The sequence below is a fragment of the Amphiura filiformis genome, chromosome 1 (assembly GCF_039555335.1).
Source record: "Amphiura filiformis chromosome 1, Afil_fr2py, whole genome shotgun sequence".
Classification (NCBI taxonomy): Eukaryota; Metazoa; Echinodermata; class Ophiuroidea; order Amphilepidida; family Amphiuridae; genus Amphiura; species Amphiura filiformis.
In genome coordinates, this window is record NC_092628.1 from 74,176,235 (window position 1) to 74,199,064 (window position 22,830).

The 22,830-nt window shown below is 37.7% G+C and overlaps 1 protein-coding gene across 2 annotated transcripts in view; it reads right to left on the reverse strand.

Annotated features, from left to right (window-relative positions):
* Positions 1 to 22,830, reverse strand: part of LOC140153162 (transcriptional adapter 2-beta-like) — an 88,655-nt gene that overhangs the window by 9,501 nt on the left and 56,324 nt on the right. For both annotated transcript variants that reach the window (XM_072175830.1, XM_072175820.1), the window contains exon 13: positions 8,066 to 8,142. In XM_072175830.1, coding sequence (XP_072031931.1) covers positions 8,066 to 8,142 — 77 coding nt within the window. The remainder of the gene's footprint in view (positions 1 to 8,065; positions 8,143 to 22,830) is intronic.

The window sequence follows — 22,830 nt, forward strand, 5'->3', positions numbered from 1 at the left end:
TAGAAACAGGAAATCCAGTTTTGATTAAGAATATATTATTACATAGCCGTTTACCAATGGTAAATGTCCAAAGAATTTTTCAACAGAGCGCTGAATCTCTATAACATGTTATTGAATACAGTTTCTATATAACCTCAATCTGCTGCATGGCTTTATAGACCTCATTCTCATTCAAATACCAAAATATACCATAATGCAATGTGGTTACATAGGACGTCTTCAAGATTATTGCAGCGTGTATCATTACAAGCCATGTCTAAAATGTTATATCAAATTGAATTATGGGATTGATGAATTCAAACAAGTCAGCCCTTTCTTTGCGGTGAAGTAAACATTTTTCAGTATGCGATTTGTCGAGATAAGAGAAAAGCTCCCCCTCCAGGCAATGACATGATAAAGTCATCTGCGTAGTACTTTTAAACTGAATCACAGTCATGTTTTACCCATTTTGGTTTTACGTTAATTTTGTTTGAGGTGTTGATGATAATGTGTTGCCTACTGATGATGGTACAACTGAAATCATGGTGAACAATGAAGTTGTAACACATTAAATATTCACAACAATACATCTAGGGATTGGAGCAAGCAGGTCCTATCTGAAATAGCTGCTCTATATACATTTTGACCATTTCTGCATTCTATATTGTATACATCCAGCAACATCACACCTGGCAGCTATTGCAGATAGGGCCTTCTGGTCCTAAACCCTTGATATGTTGCATCATAATGATAATGCGGAAAAAAAACAGGCAAACACGTTTTTTCTCCACCACTGCATTGATCAATTTCATTTGCACTGTGCACCTTTTAGAACATTGGATTATGCACTACACCCACTGGCTACAAACCTGGTTAAAGATAATTTGTTTATAAAGATAAAAGTGAATGTAAATAAATAAATAAAACGCTGCCTCCTACATGACTGATCTTTTGTTAAAGTAAGATCTCTTACTGGTAGTTCATTGACTCATGTTAATGTTAGCTAAACATAGACATTTCAAGTCGGAAAGCGAAGGGTATGATCCAGAAATGCCACTTTAATAATGCATTCAATACGTCAAAGTATTTCTTTGAGTTACAAGCTTGATCACAGAGCTGGGTGGTACAGCTTCAGGGCATCCTTAACATTCTCCAAGATAACATACTTAATGCTATCTCAAGCTACTTGTATTTGCTTTGATGAAATGCTCTTCTACTGACTTTGTTTATAATCCATTTTGAATGTCAGTAGTGGAGCAGTATAAATAAGGTTAACTATAGACTGTCGATTTCAAAGGTTTAAAATGCTAGCATTTGCCTTTTCCATATATTGAAAGCAAATTTGACAAAACAGTTTGTTGTTTTTACGGCTACAGTGTTCTGTACAGACTTGTTTGAAAAGGATACATATTTAAAACGGATGAAAAAAAACATCTTCTGCTCATTTTTAGTTTTATCCAAAAGATTGTTTTTTATGAGTTGCATATTTTATTTTATCACTGCCAAATCCCACTGACTTTGTACAGTTTACTAAATAAGCTGAAAGTATAAAAACATCATTTTTCACATATAATTTGCTCACCTTTATATTCACTGTTTAGAAATGTTTTCTGATTCATTTGGTTGCAAAAGGATATGGTAGTGATTTTCCCCTGATTTATTGGTTACAATAAACGCTAAATATACAAGAATTATTCTTGAGCCAACCAATGGTCCAATTTTAATAAGCAATATGTCATGTTATCAAATTTAGACATTCTCTTTAAAAAATTTAGAATTACAGAGCGTATAACAAACCCCTGAATTTCATAGCACATTCCCTATTTGCTGAAGAAAACTAGATGGACCGCGGTTCTCGGATGTCGCGGTTTTCGACGCACAGCGTCGACTGTGATGCCTCCACCAAAGGGAGCGATGTAGCACTCAAAAGTTGATACAAAGCAGTTTTTATCAATTTGACCTCAGATATCTCTGGGTGACCCCGGATGACCCCAAAATGACCTTCCAAATATTTGGCTCTAAATGTTGACTGTACCCACCAAGTTTCATGCACGTATGACAGTTTTTACTAATTTGACCTCAGATGACCCCTGGATGACCCCAATATGACCTCCCAAAAATTTGGCTTTAAATGTTGACTGTACCCACCAAGTTTCATGCCCATATGCTAGTTTTTACTAATTTGACCTCAGATGACCCCTGGATGACCTCAAAATGACCTTCAAAAATTTCGCTCTAAATGTTGACTGTACCCACCAAGTTTCATGCCCATACGACAGTTTTTACTAATTTGACCTCAGATGACCCCTGGGTGACCCCAGATGACCCCAAAATGACCTTCCAAAAATTTGGCTCTAAATGTTGATTGTATGTACCAAGTATCATGGCCATACAACAGTTTTTGCTCATTTGACCTCAGATGACCCCTGGGTGACCTCAGGTGACCTTGACCCACTAACCAATACAAACTTGTTCTGCCTGGGGTCAAGATGCACCCACCCACCAAGTTTGAGGAACGTGTGACCCCTAGTCTCTGAGAAAAGAGGTAAATAAGGAAAATGGGCCCCCTGACCTCAAATGACCTTTAACCTCAGTATATGACCTTGAACCTCACCCAAAAAAAAGTAGCCAGAGTTTTTGACCATGACCCACCTATCCTGAAAATCTGAAGTCAATCCGCCCATGCATGCCCGAGACCTCAGATGACCCCTGGGTGACCCCAGATGACCCCAAAATGACCTTCCAAAAATTTGGCTCTAAATGTTGATTGTATGTACCAAGTATCATGGCCATACAACAGTTTTTGCTCATTTGACCTCAGATGACCCCTGGGTGACCTCAGGTGACCTTGACCCACTAACCAATACAAACTTGTTCTGCCTGGGGTCAAGATGCACCCACCCACCAAGTTTGAGGAACGTGTGACCCCTAGTCTCTGAGAAAAGAGGTAAATAAGGAAAATGGGCCCCTGACCTCAAATGACCTTTAACCTCAGTATATGACCTTGAATCTAAAAAAAAAAAAAGTAGCCAGAGTTTTTGACCATGACCCACCTATCCTGAAAATCTGAAGTCAATCCGCCCATGCATGCCCGAGACCTCAGATGACCCCTGGGTGACCCCAGATGACCCCAAAATGACCTTCCAAAAATTTGGCTCTAAATGTTGATTGTATGTACCAAGTATCATGGCCATACAACAGTTTTTGCTCATTTGACCTCAGATGACCCCTGGGTGACCTCAGGTGACCTTGACCCACTAACCAATACAAACTTGTTCTGCCTGGGGTCAAGATGCACCCACCCACCAAGTTTGAGGCGTGTGACCCCTAGTCTCTGAGAAAAGAGGTAAATAAGGAAAATGGGCCCCCTGACCTCAAATGACCTTTAACCTCAGTATATGACCTTGAACCTCACCCAAAAAAAAAGTAGCCAGAGTTTTTGACCATGACCCACCTATCCTGAAAATCTGAAGTCAATCCGCCCATGCATGCCCGAGATATAGCGTCCGGACGGAAGCACGGAAGCTCGGAAGGACGGAAGGACGGAAGCACGGACATTGCAAAAACAGTATGCCTTGCGGTGGAGGCAGGCATAAAAAAGGAAAATTCAAGGAACTGAATTTTCCAAAACTAAGAAAAAGTTGTTCCAATTTCTATAACATTCCTGAAATAGGTGGGGAAATTACTTTCCTTTGCTAAGTTTTAATAAATAGACATAATTGATATGACATAGTAGTTATATTTGCAAGTATGTACTTGTAGTATCCATAACTTGGAACAACAAGAGCACCAATGGCGCTGTGGCTCTGCGCTTTTTGGTGACAGTGAAAGTAATTGTTCTTGGAGTTGATTGCGCAATGTGACCGATCACATTCATTGGGTACATCTGGTTGGTTGGTGCTATCTCATTTGCAGAGCATACAAGAATACATCAATCAATTTAGGGAATTACTATTTAGCGACATGGATCGAATCTGGTGGAATTGGATAGAAATGGGTCCAAATGGACGAAACTGATCAAAATGTATCAAAATACATAAGCCAATGTCAAGAATAGTGTTGTCTGAATAAGGTTTTGGCTATAATTAATTAGTGACTGTACCCACCAAGTTTAATACCTATCGACAGTTTATACTAATTTGATCTCAGTTGACCCCAGGTGACCCTGAAATGGCCTTCCAAAACTTTGGCTCTAAATAGTGACTGTACCCACCAGGTTTCATGCCTATCCAACAGTTTTACTCATTTGACCTCAGATAACCCCTGGTGACCCCAAAATGACCTTCCAAAATGTGACTGCAAATGTTGACTGCATCCACCAAGTTTCATGCCCATCCAAATGTTTTTACTAATTTGACCTCAGATGACCCCTGGTGACCCGAAATGACCTTCCACAAATTTGACTCCAAATGTTGACTGTACTCACAGTTTCACACCCATATGACAGCTGTTACTAAATTGACCTCAGATGACCCATGGTGACCCTGGAATGACCTTCCAAACATTTGGCTCTAAATGTTGACTGTACCAACCATGTTTCATGCCCATATAACAGTTTTTACTAATTTGACTTTAAATGACCCCTGCATAAATAACCTCAGGTGACCCTGAAATGACCTTCCCAAAATTTAACTCTAAATGTTGACTGTACCCACCAGGTTTAATGCTCATCCGACAGTTTTTACTAATTTGACCTCAAATGACCCCTAGTGACCCCAAAATGACCTTCCAAAAATTTGACTCCAAATGTTGACTGTACCCACCAAGTTTCATGCCCATCCGACAGTTGTTATTAATTTGACCTCAAATGACCCCTGGTGACCCCAAAATGACCTTCCAAAAATTTGAATCCAAATGTTGACGGTATCACCATGTTTCATGCCCATACAACAGTTTTTACTAATTTGACCTCAGATGACCCCTGGTGACCCCAAAATGACCTTCCCAAAATTTGGCTATAAATGTTGACTGTATCCACAAAGTTTCATGCCCGTTCAAAAGTTTTTACTAATTTGACCTTAAATGACCCCTGGTGACCCGAAATGACCTTCCACAAATTTTACTCCAAATGTTGACTGTACGAGGGCTGTCGAGTGCAGATCCGTCGGAACACACTTTTCAATACGGAATAAATGCTAACCTCATCGTGACATCCAAGTAGCAAAGTTCATTTCCCATTGAAAAAGCGTTATCCGACGGATCTGCAGACGACCATTCTGGTACCCACCAAGTTTCATGCCCATACGACAATTGTTACTAATTTGACCTCAGATGGCCCATGGTGACCCTGAAATGACCTTCCAAAAATTTGCCTCTAAATGTTGACTGTACTTAACAAGTTTCAAGCACATATAACAGTTTTTACTAATTTGACCTCAAATGACCCTGGATGACCTCAGGTGACCCTGAAATGACCTCCCAAAAATTGGGCTCTAAATGGTGACTGTACCCACCAAATGTCATGCCCATCCGACAGTTTTTACTAATTTGACCTCAGATGACCCCTGGTGACCCTGAAATGGCTTTCAAAAATTTTGACTCCAAATGTTGACTGTATCCACCAAGTTCCATGGCCTTTTGACAGTTTTTACTAATTTGACCTCAAATGACCCCTGGTGACCCCGAAATGACCTTCCCAAAATTTGGCTTTAAATGTTGATTACACCCACCAAGTTCCATGCCCATACAACAGTTTTTACTAATTTGACCTCAAATGACCCATGGTGACCCCGAAATGACCTTCCCAAAATTTGCCTCTAACTGTACGGGCAAGTTTCATGCCCATACGACAGTTTTACTAATTTGACCTCAGATGACCCCTGGTGACCCCAAAATGACCTTCCAAAATTTGACTCCAAATGTTGACTGTAGCTACCAAGTTTCATGCCCATCCGACAGTTTTACTAATTTGACCTCTGGTGACCCGAAATGACCTTCACAAAATTTGGCTATAAATGTTGACGGTACACACCAAGTTTCATACCCATAGTAGTTTTTACTAATTTGACCTCAGATGACCCCTGGTGACCCCGAATTGACCTTCCAAAATTTGACTCCAAATGTTGACTGTACCCACCGCAGTTTCATGCCCACATGACAGTTGTTACTAATTTCCGGAAGCAATCGGGTCAAATTATTATTATTTTTTTTGTAACTTTTTTCTGATTGGGGAAATTTTTTTTAATTTTTAAAAGTGATTCCCCGGCTGTCATTGATTGCTTGACATTCCTTTTGATTTCTCTCAAAAACTTAGTTCATGAATGATTAATATTGTACAGCCTAGAGTAAAACATTAAACTTTGCAACTTTCAATCAACATGATCAATGATTTCTGAAACCACTAATAATTATTTCAGTCACATTTTAATTCAATATTAATTATGTACATTTTATTTCAACTTTTCTATTTCTGCCACCCCCTTATGAATTATTCATTCATAAACTGTGATGACCTTGGGTCCGTCCAATTAGAATCAACATGATCAATCAATGCGCCGTAAGGTCATGACCCTTGTGTGGTGAAACCAAAATAAACAGTCAAAAATGGCGAGATTGGTCGGCACAGTCGATGTAACATCGACCAAATAAACCATGGTCTTGAATTTCTTAAGAAGTCCTGGCCTAAAAACTATGTTGTTTTTCAGGAGAAAACATATTAATCTTTGATATTCTGAAGTATAAAATTGTTGGGCAAAGTGGAACATCATTTATTTAGACTGTTTTTGCTATAGAAAAATACGAACAATTTTCAATTTTGCGAAGAGGGGTAAATCCCATTGAAAATATAATTTTTCCTCAGAATCATGTCCACAATATGGTTTAATTTACTGTTTTTAACTATATTCTAACAATTAAATCTACAAAGAGTGTGGTGAAATACGAACAGCTTGCATGACTTTTCAGTCCGTGTTCAGATAACAGGTGCACTTGACTTGCCAAAGAAAAATAGTGCAATCCGTCTATTTCCGTCATCTTCTCACAACTTAAATTATACAGACCAAAATAATCTCTAGCACACACATGGAACCAAGCAAAGCGATTGAAATTGCTCGTTTCTCATGACGATTTCGGACTTTTCTTTCATAAAATAACTACTTTCCCCACCACATTTCAACCCAATATGGAGTGCAATCGATTGAAAAATAACTTTTAGAAAGTTAGAACTCAATTTTAAAAGCACATATCGCACACAGAAATAACCTTAGCATAAAAAGCACCATCGGAAGTGGCGAAAAATGAAGCAAAATACACCGTCCACTTAACGTGATCACGATGGCTCGTCAAGCAAGCTTGGAGCCAAAAATAGACATTAATAGGTAATCACAGTAATCAATTACATCTTAATATGCTCTCACTAAAAGCAATATTGTCTTTTCTTGAATTTTTGTTAAGTTGTTGCTTTGTAACTTAATATTCCTTCATGATATAATAGTAAAAGGAAGGGGTAAGATGTTATCAGGATTAAACACACTGGTGTATAATCAAATGGAGGAGGGTGAAGCGTGCAACGGACACAATTTTTTCAAATAAATCCAGATAGAATTCAGCCTTTTTTGGATACTATAGTTTCCCTCTAAACAGGATCAAATTCTCAGTGACCAGGCGTTTTAACCCTCAGAACGCTGATACTGGTATACAGAGTTACTTGAACTTACTTCTATCAAGCTTTTGCCATTATAATATCTGTTGACCAAATTTGTTATTTTAGGGTGAGGTATTATGTCTTCTCATCTCCTTCATTTATGTATTTATTTGCTAATTATTTTTATATTTGTTGTGATTTGGTAAAATCAGAGAGGGATGAATGAATGATGCACAACAGTTTCTTCAAAGGAACATTTAGCATATAAAAGAGCTTGGTATGTTAAAATATTTTGGCACCTGTTTTGTTCTTTGGGAAATACTGTTGGTAAAAACATTACATTTGGAAACCAATGTTCTGTTGTTGTTGCTAAACTCAATTTTGTTCTGACAAAATGTTATTGACATTACTAAAGTTCCTTCAAGTTGAACTTTGAAGTTATTAGCTTTGTCCTTTTTCCTCTCAGAGAAACAGAAACGTTATTGTATGGCACCTTGCACTTACCTCTATCATCTTTATCCCTTTCCTTTTCTTTTTCCTTTTCCCTTTCCTTTTCCCTCTTAATTGTATCTTCTTTGGATCTGGTGAGCAAAAACACAAGAAAATAAAGAAATTCATTAATTTAACTCGAATAGAATTGCTAATTTCATAGGTGACCTGATTCTTGCAAAGTTGCTGTTTATAAAATGTTCTGTGTAATATGTTTTTCCTCTGTAGCTTCAAGATGTGGGAATAATTCTTGTAAGCAATTATTATTAGCAATATTGATTCAGAAAGGAGGTAGGATTCAGGAAGGAGGGAGGGAAGGAAGAAAGTAATTATGAAAGAAATAGGCAAACAAATTTAAACACGAAAGATAGAAAAAAAACAAGGAAAAAAAAGGGGAACAAATAAAAATAAAGAACATAAAAAACAACAAGAAAATAACTAAAAACTAGAGCAACTGTGCCCTTTGCAAGGGCACGAGGTAAGTTAGGCGTATGACTGTGATGACATCATCACGCAGCAATACTGTGCAACGTTAAATTTGACCCGACCTTTGTCTTGGTTCACCTTTTCAGTTTCATATTGAGCAATGTTACATTTGACCTGACCTGTGACCTTGGATGACCTTTTCGGTTTTACACTCCCCAAGTGTTAGGGATCATTTGCCGCAAGTTGCAGCCTGATCGGAGCAACTTTAAATTTGATCTGACCTTTGAACTTGGATGACCTTTCCAGTTTCATACTTCTCAAGTGTCAGGGATTATTTTCCCCTAGTTGCAGCCCAATCAGAGCAACTTTAAATTTGACCTGACCTTTGACCTCGGATGACCTTTGTGGTTTAATACTTCCCAGGTGTCAGGGATCATTGTCCCCAAGTTACAGCCTCATCGGAGCACCTTCACATTTGACCTGACCTTTGACCTCACATGACCTTTGTGGTTTTATACTCTCCAAGTGTCAGGGATCATTTTCCCTGACTTACAGCCTAATTGGAGCAACTTCAAATTTGACCTGACCTTTGACCTCACATGACCTTTGTGGTTTCATACTCCCCAAGTGTCAGGGATCATTTCCCCGACTTACAGCTCAATTGGAGCAACTTTAAATTTGACCTGACCTTTGACCTCACATGACCTTTGTGGTTTTATACTCCCAAAGTGTCAGGGATCATTTTCCCGACTTACAGCCTAATTGGAGCAACTTCAAATTTGACCTGACCTTTGACCTCACTTGACCTTTGTGGTTTTATACTCCCCAAGTGTCAGGGATCATTTTCCCGAGTTACAGCCCAATCGGACAACTTGTAATTTGACCTGACCTTTGACCTCACATGACCTTTGCCGTTTAATGCGGTCATATTTCAACATTTTACTTACCCCCCATCATTTACTATTTAATTGAGTCGTTCTGTAGAAACTATAAAGTGGGATTATTGATTTTCATAAATGCATCATGGGAAGGCGTGATGCAGTTTTAACCAAGATATCACCCCCCCCACACACACACACCCCACAGTCACCCACCCCAACCAGTTCGATACATTTCTTCAAGAAAGAAGAAAATGTACGTGTGTGCAGTACCAGTGCAGCACAAAAGCTTTTATAGTACTAATACCACTGCATCACTAACCTCACAATATTCAGATCAAATCTGATTGAATGAAGTCATTTCCCACAATAGCCTATTTCACAACCACATGTAATAGCTTCTAATACCATTGCCAACTCAACATGTACATGTACAAACAACTGCAATCACACCTATTTAAAGATATGACTATCTCAAGCAATGCATAATACTGTTGTAGCTGTTTATATCTAGCATACAGGCATCACATCACAAGTTACACTCAAGATATGTAACAAAATTGGCATCTGAACATACCTCAGTTTGTTTCGTGTGAATCGCCCACTTGCGGTTTCACACACCCCAACTGGGCTGTTCCAGTTGAAATTCATACAACCTCCCCGGAAGACATTATCTTAATCTCCCACACAGGCGTGTGAATTTGAATGGGCCTACCTCAATGGGTGACTCCGTTTGTAATATTCACTCCCTGTGTGGACGATTCCAGTCATGTCTTGCATGAAGGGTGTATGGATTGCAGTTGGAATAGCCAAAATTTACATGTTTTGATGTATGGATTGCAGCTGCAATAGCCAGGCGGCGACTGGTATGATAGAGCCGGCAACTTGTGAAACCGCCCGGCCGTATGACATTTTCCACACGGTTGACGATGGAAATTTACTGAATTTAGAGAATGCACGGCACTCACCACCTGCCAATAGAGCGAATCCAGACGAAATTTTACACGTTTTGAAGCACAGACAGCAGAACCATTGCCTGTGGTTATCTCTTGTTTATCAAAACACTAGACTAGATGTCTCCATGTTTTGCCCCTAATTATAATGGGGGGTGCAGCACATATGAGGCAAAACTGACCATTTCGGACCCCTGTGACCCCCTAGATGACCTCCGATATTAAAACATTTTAAGACTTTTGTAGCCACCTACCCAATACGGCTTGGGTATGCATTTGGTCGAAATCCGATCACGGATGTAGCACAAGTAGTAAATTGTGAGAAAGAAAGAAAGAAAGAAACAGCAACTAGAGCAACTGTGCCCTTTGCAAGGGCACGGGTAAGATAGGCGGATGACTCAGACGATCTGATCCAGCACCAACACTGTGCTGGATAGTATTAATTTTAATAAGACTGGTTCATTAATTGCGGTTTTAATATACCTTGATCGTGGAAAGCTTGCATTTTGAAAACTTGACCTTTGACCTCTGTATGACCCCCTTAATGACCTTAAATGAATTTTAAAATATTTAAAACATGTTATGAATGTCATAAGGATCATTGCATTTAAATTTCAGCTCAATTGAAGCATTTTGAAAACTTGACCTTTGACCCCTTTATGACCCCTTAATGACCTTAAATGCATTTTAAAATGTTTTCAACATAGTTAGAATGTGTAAAGGATCATTGCATTTAAATTTCAGCTCAATTGGAGCATTTTGAAAAACTTAACCTTTGACCCCCTTTATGACCCCTTAATGACCTTCAATAAATTCTAAAATGTTTTAAACATGTTTAGAATGTCATAAGGATCATTGCATTTAAATTTCAGCTCAATTGGAGCATTTTGAAAAACTTGACCTTTGACCCCTTTATGACCCCTTAATGACCTTCAATAAATTCTAAAATGTTTTAAACATGTTTAGAATGTCATAAGGATCATTGCATTTAAATTTCAGCTCAATCGGAGCATTTTCGGTTAAAATGACCTTTCTTGACCCCTGTGACCTCTCGCATGACCTCTGACGTTAAACAACCCATAACTTTTGTAGCCAGCTACCCTATACTGCTTGTGACTGAGTTTGGTCGAAATCCGATCAAGAATGTGGCAGTAGTAGCAAATTGTGAGAAAGAAGAAAGAAGAAAGAAGAAAGAAGAAAGAGGAAAGAAAGAAATGGCAAGAAAGAAATAAGTTAGGCTGCACGCCTAACTTAACTAGAGCAACTGTGCCCTTTGCAAGGGCACGAGGTAAGTTAGGCGTATGACTGTGATGACATCACACAGCAATACTGTGCAACGTTAAATTTGACCCGACCTTTGTCTTGGTTGACCTTTTCGGTTTCATATTCTGAGCAACGTTAAATTTGACCTCGGATGACCTTTTTCGGTTTTACACTCCCCAAGTGTTAGGGATCATTTGCCGCAAGTTGCAGCCTGATCGAGCAACTTTAAATTTGACCTGACCTTTGAACTTGGATGACCTTTCCAGTTTCATACTTCTCAAGTGTCAGGATTATTTTCCCAATTGCAGCCCAATCAGAGCAACTTTAAATTTTACCTGACCTTTGACCTCGGATGACCTTTGCGGTTTAATACTTCCCAAGTGTCAGGGATTATTTCCCGCGACTTACAGCCCAATTGGACCAACTTCAAATTTGACCTGACCTTTGACCTCACATGACCTTTGCGGTTTCATACTCCTCAAGTGTCAGGGATCATTTTCCCCGAATTGCAGCCCAATCAGCAACTTTAAATTTGACCTGACCTTTGACCTCGAATGACCTTTGCGGTTTAATACTTCCCAGGGATCATTTCCCCCACTTACAGCCCAATTGGAGCAACTTCAAATTTGCCCTGACCTTTGACCTCACATGACCGTTGTGGTTTTATACTCCCCAAGTGTCAGGGATCATTTCCCCGACTTACAGCCCAATTGGAGCAACTTTAAATTTGACCTGACCTTTGACCTCACATGACCTTTGTGGTTTTATACTCCCCAAGTGTCAGGGATCATTTTCCCGACTTACAGCCTAATTGGAGCAACTTCAAATTTGACCTGACCTTTGACCTCACATGACCTTTGTGGTTTTATACTCCCCAAGTGTCAGGGATCATTTTCCCCGACTTACAGCTCAATTGGAGCAACTTTAAATTTGACCTGACCTTTGACCTCACATGACCTTTGTGGTTTTATACTCCTAAAGTGTCGGGGATCATTTTCCCTGACTTACAGCCTAATTGGAGCAACTTCAAATTTGACCTGACCTTTGACCTCACTTGACCTTTGCGGTTTTATACTCCCCAAGTGTCAGGGATCATTTTCCCCGAGTTACAGCCCAATCGGAGCAACTTGTAATTTGACCTGACCTTTGACCTCACATGACCTTTGCAGTTTAATGCGGTCATATTTCAACATTTTACTTACCCCCCCATTATTTACCATTATTGCATCATCTGTAGAAACTATAAAGTGGGATTATTGATTTTCATAAATGCATCATGGGAAGGCATGATGCAGTTTTAGCCAAGATATCACCCCCCCCCCACACACACCCCCACCCACCCCAACCAGTTCCGATACATTTCTTCAAGAAAGAAGAAAAGTACGTGTGTGCAGTACCAGTGCAGCACAAAAGCTTTTATAGTACTAATACCACTGCATCACTAACCTCACAATATTCAGATCAAATCTGATTGAATGAAGTCATTTCCCACAATAGCCTATTTCACAACCACATGTAATAGCTTCTAATACCATTGCCATCTCTACATGTACATGTACAAACAACTGCAATTTCACCTATTTAAAGACATGACTATCTCAAGCAATGCATAATACTGTTGTAGCTGTTTATATCTAGCATACAGGCATCACATCACAAGTTACACTCAAGATATGTAACAAAATTGGCATTTGAACATACCGCAGTTTGTTTCGTGTGAATCGCCCACTTGCGGTTTCACACACCCCAACTGGGCTGTTCCAGTTGAAATTCATACAACCTCTCCGGAAGACATTATCTTAATCTCCCACACAGGGACGGTGACTCGCGAACGGGCCTACCTCATTGGGTGACTCCGTTTGTAATATTCACTCCCTGTGTGGACGATTCCCGTCATGTCTTGCATGAAGGGTGTATGGATTGCAGTTGGAATAGCCAACATTTACATGTTTTGATGTATGGATTGCAGCTGCAATAGCCAGGCGGCGACTGGTATGATAGAGCCGCAACTTGTGAAACCGCCCGGCCAGTATGACATTTTCCACACGGTTGACGATGGAAATTTACTGAATTTAGAGAATGCACGGCATTCACCACCTAGCACTAGACCAATTGAGACGAAAATTTACACGTTTTGAAGCACAGACAGCAGAACCATTGCCTGTGGTTATCTCTTGTTTATCAAAACAATGTTTTGCCCCTAATTATAATGGGGGGTGCGGCACATATGAGGCAAAACTGACCATTTCGGACCCCTGTGACCCCCCTGGATGACCTCCGATATTAAAACATTTTAAGACTTTTGTAGCCACCTACCCAATACGGCTTGGGTATGCATTTGGTCGAAATCGCCGATCACGGATGTAGCACAAGTAGTAAATTGTGAGAAAGAAAGAAAGAAAAGAAACAGCAAGAAAAAAAATAAGTTAGGCTGCACGCCTAACTTAACTAAACAACTGTGCCCTTTGCAAGGGCACGAGGTAAGTTAGGCACGAGGTAAGTTAGATCAGTTAGACGATCTGATCAAGCAGCAATACTGTGATGGATAGGATTAATATTAATAAGACTGTTTCATTAATTGCCTTTTTAATATAGGCCTACCTTGATCGTAGAAAGCTGTTTTTTTAAAACTTGACCTTTGACCCCTTAATGACCTTAAATGAATTTTAGAATATTTTTAAAATGTTAAGAATGTCATAAGGATAATTGCATTTAAATTTCAGCTCAATAGGAGCATTTTGAAAAACTTGACCTTTGACCCCTTTATGACCCCTTAATGACCTTAAATGAATTTTAAAATATTTTTAAAATGTAAAGAATGTCATAAGGATAATTGCATTTAAATTTCAGCTCAATAGGAGCATTTTGAAAAACTTGACCTTTGACCCCTTTATGACCCCTTAATGACCTTAAATGAATTTTAAAATATTTTTAAAATGTAAAGAATGTCATAAGGATAATTGCATTTAAATTTCAGCTCAATAGGAGCATTTTCAAAAACTTGACCTTTGACCCCTTTATGACCCCTTAATGACCTTAAATAAATTTTAAAATATTTTAAACATGTTTAGAATGTCACAAGGATCATTGCATTTAAATTTCAGCTCAATTGGAGCATTTTAGGTTAAAATTACCTTTTTTGACCCAGTGACCCCTGGATGACCTTTGACGTTAAACAACCCATAACTTTTGTAGCCAGCTACCCAATACTGCTTGTGACTGAGTTTGGTCGAAATCCGATCAAGGATGTGGCAGAAGTAGCAAATTGTGAGAAAGAAAGAAGAAAGAAGAAAGAAATGGCAAGAAAGAAATAAGTTAGGCTGCACGCCTAACTTAAAGAGGAACTAGAGCAACTGTGCCCTTTGCAAGGGCACGAGGTAAGTTAGGCGGATGACTGTGATGATTTGATCAAGCAACAACACTGTGCTGAATAGTATTAATTTTAATAAGATTGTTTCATTAATTGCCGTTTTAATAAACCTTAATCGCGGAAAGCTGGCATTTTGAAAACTTGACCTTTGACCTCTGTATGACCCCCTTAATGACTTTAAATAAATTTTAAAATATTTAAAACATGTTAGAATGTCATAAGGATCATTGCATTTAAATTTCAGCTCAATTGAAGCATTTTGAAAACTTGACCTTTGACCCCTTTATTGCCCCTTAATGACCTTAAATGAATTTTAAAATATTTTCAACATGTTTAGAATGTCATAAGGATCATTGCATTCAAATTTTAGCTCAATTGGAGAATTTTGGAACACTTGACCTTTGACCCCTTAATGACCTTAAATGAATTTTAAAATATTTTCAACATGTTTAGAATGTCATAAGGATCATTGCATTGAAATTTCAGCTCAATTGGAGCATTTTTAAAAACTTGACCTTTGACCCCTTAATGACCTTATATGAATTTCAAAATATTTTTTAAATGTTTCAAATGTCATAAGGATCATTGCATTTAAATTTCAGCTCAATTGGAGCATTTTGAAAAACTTGACCTCTGACCCCTTTATGGGCCCCTTAATGACCGTAAATAAATTTTAAAATATTTGAAACATGTTTAGAATGTCATAAGGATCATTGCATTTAAATTTCAGCTCAATTGGAGCATTTTCGGTTAAAATGACCTTTTTTGACCCCTGTGACCCCTTGGATGACCTCTGACGTTAAACAACCCATAACTTTTGTAGCCAGCTACCCAATACTGCTTGTGACCGAATTTGGTCGAAATCCGATCAAGGCTGTGGAAGTAGTAGCCAATTGTGAGAAGAAGAAGAAAGAAAGAAAGAAAGAACTAGAGCAACTGTGCCCTTTGCAAGGGCACGAGGTAAGTTAGGCGGATGACTGTGACCTCTGTATGACCCCCTTAATGACCTTAAAAGAATTTAAAAATATTTAAAACATGTTAAGAATGTCATAAGGATCATTGCATTTAAATTTCAGCGCAATTGAAGCATTTGACCTTTGACCCCGTTATGACCCCTTAATGACCTTGAATAAATCTTACAATGTTTTTAAAATGTATAGAATGTCATAAGAATCATTGCATATAAATATCAGCTCAATTGAAGCATTTTGAAAAACTTGACCTTTGACCCCTTTATGACCCCTTAATGATCTTAAATGAATTTTAAAATATTTTTTATATCTTGGGAATGTCATAAGGATCATTGCATTTAAATTTCAGCTCAATTGGAGCATTTTGAAAAACTTGACCTTTGACCCCTTTATGGCCCCTTAATGACCTTAAATAAATTTTAAAATGTTTTAAACATGGTTAGAATGTCATAAGGATCATTGCATTTAAATTTCAGCTAAATCAGAGCATTTAGGTTAAAATGACCTTTTTGACCCCTGTGACCCCTGGATGACCTCGGACGCCAAACAAATCCATAACTTTTGTAGCCAGCCACCCAATACTGCTTGTGACTGAGTTTGGTCGAAATCCGATAAAGGATGTGGGAGTAGTAGCAAATTGTGAGAAAGAAGAAGAAGAAGAAACAAAGAAATGGCAAGAAAGAAATAAGTTAGGCTGCACGCCTAACTTAAAGAAATGGCAAGAAAGAAATAAGTTAGGCTGCACGCCTAACTTAAGAAAAAAATAAGTTAGGCTGCACGCCTAACTTAAGAAGAAAGAAAAAGAATAGCACTAGAGCAACTGTGCCCTTTGCAAGGGCACGAGGTAAGTTAGGCGGATGATTGTGACGATCTGATCAAGCAGCAATACTGTGCTGGATAAGATTAATTTTAATAAGACTGTTTCATTAATTGCCATTTTAATAAACATTGATTGTGGAAAGCTGCCATTTTGAAAATTTGAACTTTGACCTCTGTATTGCCCCCTTAATGACCTTAAATGAATTTAAAAATATTTAAAACATGTTAAGAATGTCATAAGGATCATTGCATTTAAATTTCAGCTCAATTGGAGCATTTTGAAAAACTTGACCTTTGACCTCTTTATGACCTTAAATGAATTTAAAAATATTTTTAAAATGTTTTAGAATGTCATAAGGATCATTGCGTTTAAATTTAAGCTCAATTGGAGCATTTTGAAAATCTCGACCTTTGACCCCTTTGTCCCCTTAATGACCTTAAATGAATTTAAAGTATTTTTAAACTGTTTAGAATGTCATAAGGATCATAGCATTTAAATTCCAGCTCAATTGGAGCATTTTGAAAAACTTGACCTTTGACCCCTTTATGACCCCTTAATGACATTAAATGAATATTAAAATATTTTAAGCATGTTTAGAATGTCATAAGGATCATTGCATATAAATTTCAGCTCAATTGGAGTATTTTCGGTTAACATGACCTTTTTGACCCCTGTGACCCCTTGGATGACCTCCGACGTTAAACAACCCATAACTTTTGTAGCCAGCTACCCAATACTGCTTGTGACTGAGTTTAGTCGAAATCCGATCAAGGATGTGGAAGTAGTAGCAAATTGTGAGAAGAAAGAAAGAAAGAAAGAAGAAACTAGAGCAACTGTGCCCTTTGCAAGGGCACGAGGTAAGTTAGGCGGATGACTGTGACGATCTGATCCAGCAGCAACACTGTGCTGAATGGATAGTATTAATTTTAATAAGACTGTGGTCATTAATTGCCGTTTTAATATACCTTGATCGTGGAAAGCTGGTATTTTGAAAACTTGACCTTTGACCTCTGTATGACATCCTTAATGACCTTAAATGAATTTTAAAATATTTAAAACATGTTAAGAATGTCATAAGGATCATTGCATTTAAATTTCAACTCAATTGAAACATTTTGAAAACTTGACCTTTGACCCCCTTATTGCCCCTTAATGGCCTTAAATGAATTTCAAAATATTTTCAACATGTTTAGAATGTCATAAGGATCATTGCATTTAAATTTCAGCTCAATTGAAGCATTTTAAAAACCTTGACCTTTGACCCCTTTATGACCCCTTAATGACCTTAAATGAATTTTAAAATATTTTTGAAATGTTTAGAATGTGATAAGGATCATTGCATTTAAATTTCAGCTTAATTGGAGCATTTTGAAAAACTTGACCTTTGACCCCTTTGTGACCCCTTAATGACCTTAAATAAATTTTAAAATATTTTAAACATGTTTAGAATGTCATAAGGATCATTGCATATAAATTTCAGCTCGATTGGAGTATTTTGGGTTAAAATGACCTTTTTTGACCCCTGTGACCCCTTGGATGACCTCTGACTTTAAACAACCCATAACTTTTGTAGCCAGCTACCCAATACTGCTTGTGACTGAGTTTGGTCGAAATCCGATCAAGGATGTGGAAGTAGTAGCAAATTGTGAGAAGAAAGAAGAAAGAAAGAAAGAAAGAACTAGAGCAACTGTGCCCTTTGCAAGGGCACGAGGTAAGTTAGGCGGATGACTGTGACGATCTGATCAAGCAGCAATACTGTGTTGGACATAGGATTGATTTTAATAAGACTGTTTCATTCATTGCCTTTTTTAATATACCTTTATCGTAGAAAGCTGTTTTTTTGAAAACTTGACCTTTGACCCCTTTATGACCCCTTATTGACCTTAAATAAATTTTAAAATATTTTTAAAATGTTAAAAATGTCATAAGGATCATTGCATTTAAATTATAGCTCAATTGGAGCATTTAGCAAAACTTGACCTTTGACCCCCTTTCACCCCTTAATGACCTTAAATGAATTTTAAATTATTTTTAAAATGTTAATGTCATAAGGATTATTGCATTTAAATTTCAGCTCAATTGGAGCATATTAAAAAACTTGACCTTTGACCCCTTTATGACCCCTTAATGACCTTAAAGGAATTTAAAATATTTTTAAAATGTTAAGAATGTCATAAGGAGCATTGCATTTTAATTTAAGCTCAATTGGAGCATTTTGAAAAACTTGACCTTTGACCCCTTTACGACCCCTTAATGACCTTAAATAAATTTTAAAGTATTTTAAACATGTTTAGAATGTCACAAGGATCATTGCATTTAAATTTCAGCTCAATTGGAGCATTTTTGGTTAAAATGACCTTTTTTGACCCCAGTGACCTCTGGATGACCTTTGACGTTAAACAACCCATAACTTTTGTAGCCAGCTACCCAATACTGCTTGTGACTGAGTTTGGTCGAAATCCGATCAAGGATGTGGCAGAAGTAGCAAATTGTGAGAAGAAAGAAAGAAAGAAGAAAGAGGAAAGAAATGGCAAGAAAGAAATAAGTTAGGCTGCACGCCTAACTTAACTAGAGCAACTGTGCCCTTTGCAAGGGCACGAGGTAAGTTAGGCGGATGACTGTGACGATCTGATCAAGCTGCAATACTGTGCTGGATAGGATTAATATTAATAAGACTGTTTCATTAATTGCCTTAATATAGGCCTACCTTGATCGTAGAAAGCTGGTTTTTTGAAAACTTGACCTTTGACCCCTTAATGACCTTAAATGAATTTAGAATATTTTTAAAATGTTAAGAATGTCATAAGGATACTTGCATTTAAATTTCAGCTCAATAGGAGCATTTTGAAAAACTTGACCTTTGACCCCTTTATGACCCCTTAATGACCTTAAATAAATTTTGAAATATTTTAAACATGTTTAGAATGTCACAAGGATCATTGCATTTAAATTTGAGCTCAATTGGAGCATTTTCGGTTAAAATGACCTTTTTTGACCCCAGTGACCCCTGGATGACCTTTGACGTTAAACAACCCATAACTTTTGTAGCCAGCTACCCAATACTGCTTGTACTGTGCCCTTTGCAAGGGCACGAGGTAAGTTAGGCGGATGACTGTGATGATCTGAACAAGCAGCAACACTGTGTTGGATAGTATTAATTTTAATAAGATTGTTTCATTAATTGTCGTTTTAATAAACCTTAATCGTGGAAAGCTGGCATTTTGAAAACTTGACCTTTGACCTCTGTATGGCCCCCTTAATGACCTGAAATGAATTTTAAAATATTTAAAACATGTTAAGAATGTCATAAGGATCATTGCATTCAAATTTCAACTCAATTGAAGCATTTTGAAAACTTGACCTTTGACCCCTTTACTGCCCCTTAATGACCTTAAATGAATTTTGAAATATTTTCAACATGTTTAGAATGTCATAAGGATCATTGCATTCAAATTTCAGCTCAATTGGAGCATTTTGGAACCCTTGACCTTTGACCCCTTTATGACCCCTTAATGACCTAAAATGAATTTTAAAATGTTTTAAAAATGTTTAGAATGTCATAAGGATCATTGCATTGAAATTTCAGCTCAATTGGAACATTTTTAAAAACTTGACCTTTGACCCCTTTATAACCCCCTTAATGACCTTAAATGAATTTCAAAATATTTTTAAATGTTTCAAATATCATAAGGATCATTGCATTTAAATTTCAGCTCAATTGGAGCATTTTGAAAAACTTGACCTTTGACCCCTTTATGGGCCCCTTAATGACCTTAAATAAATGTTAAAATATTTTAAACATGTTTAGAATGTCATAAGGATCATTGCATTTAAATTTCAGCTCAATCGGAGCATTTTCGATTAAAATGACCTTTTTTGACCCCTGTGACCCCTTGGATGACCTCTGACGTGAAACAACCCATGATGTTTGTAGCCAGCTACCCAATACTGCTTGTGACTGAGTTTGGTCGAAATCCGATCCAGGATGTGGAAGTAGTAGCAAATTGTGAGAAGAAGAAGAAAGAAAGAAAGAAAGAAAGAAAGAAGAAAGAAATGGCAAGAAAGAAATAAGTTAGGCTGCACGCCTAACTTAACTAGAGCAACTGTGCCCTTTGCAAGGGCACAAGGTAAGTTAGGCGGATGACTGTGACGATCTGATCAAGCAGCAACACTGTGCTGGATAGTATTAACTTGACCTTTGACCTCTGTATGCCCCCCTTAATAACCTTAAATGAATTTTAAAATATTTAAAACATCTTAAGAATGTCATAAGGATCATTGCATTTAAATTTCAGCTCAATTGAAGCATTTTGAAAACTTGACCTTTGACCCCTTTATTGCCCCTTAATGACCTTAAATGAATTTTAAAATATTTTCAACATGTTTAGAATGTCATAAGGATCATTGCATTCAAATTTCAGCTCAATTGGAGCATTTTGGAACACTTGACCTTTGACCCCTTTATGACCCCTTAATGACCTTAAATGCATTTTAAAATGTTTTTAAAATGTTAAGAATGTCATAAGGACCATTGCATTGAAATTTCAGCTCAATTGGAGCATTTTAAAAACTTGACCTTTGACCCCTTTATGACCCCTTAATGACCTTAAATGAATTTTAAAATATTTTTAAATGTTTCAAATGTCATAAGGATCATTGCATTTAAATTTCAGCTCAATTGGAGCATTTTGATAAACTTGACCTTTGACCCCTTTATGGGCCCCTTAATGATATTAAATGAATTTTAAAATATTTGAAACATGTTTAGAATGTCATAAGGATCATTGCATTTAAATTTCAGCTCATCAGCTCAATTGGAGCATTTTGGAACACTTGACCTTTGACCCCTTTATGACCCCTTAATGACCTTAAATGCATTTTAAAATGTTTTTAAAATGTTAAGAATGTCATAAGGACCATTGCATTGAAATTTCAGCTCAATTGGAGCATTTTAAAAACTTGACCTTTGACCCCTTTATGACCCCTTAATGACCTTAAATGAATTTTAAAATATTTTTAAATGTTTCAAATGTCATAAGGATCATTGCATTTAAATTTCAGCTCAATTGGAGCATTTTGATAAACTTGACCTTTGACCCCTTTATGGGCCCCTTAATGATAATAATAATAATAATAATACACAGATTTAGAGAGCGCTTTTTAAATGAAGAAACAAAGCGCTATGGAAAAGGAAAAATGCAAGAGGGAGGAAACATTAGGTGAAAAGGTGGGTTTTAGGTTCGTTTTGAAAGTTTGGACATTGGGAGAGTCACGAATGTGGGAAGGCAAGCCATTCCATAGAACAGGGGCAATGATGGAAAATGCTCTGTCACCAGCCAACTTGTGGGATCTAGGAATGGAAAGACAAGTGGCAGCAGTAGAGCGCAAAGAGTACCCAGAATGACGGGTGTGAAGGATGGAGGACAGGTATTCAGGTGTAGATGAAGCAAGAACCTTATAAACATGGACGAGAGTGCGGAACTGGACACGTTTAGCAACTGGAAGCCAGTGCAGACTATGAAACAAAGGAGAAGTATGCGTATATTTTGGTTCTCTGAAAATGAGTCTGGCGCACTTGTTCTGGAGAAGCTGTAGGCGGGTGAGGTTTTTCTGGGAGATGCCATTAAGCAAGGAGGAGCAGTAATCAATCTTGGACAGGACAAGAGTCCTAACCGCATTGGTACACGCATCAAAACTTAGGAATCGCCTAATCCTCCAAATATTGCCAATCTGCCAGTTCAAAGTTTTGGACAAATGTGCAACATAACTGGACATCTTCATGTCATGGTCAAAAATGACCCCTAAATTCTTTATGGATGAAGATGCAGAGATCTCCAACCCATCCAAATAAAGGGTGAGATGCTTGAGATTAATGTAGTGATAATCAGAAGAGGCAGTAAAAAACTCAGTCTTCGCCATATTGAGCTTGAGCTTGTTACTGGTGAGCCAAGTTTGTAGCTCATGGATGCAGTTGGAAAGTTTGAACAAGGCACAAGCTGCAGCACCCGGGATGGCAGGATTAAAGGTGATAATCAGCTGAACATCATCAGCATAGAGGTGATATTGGAGGCCATGATTACGAATAATGTTCCCGATGGC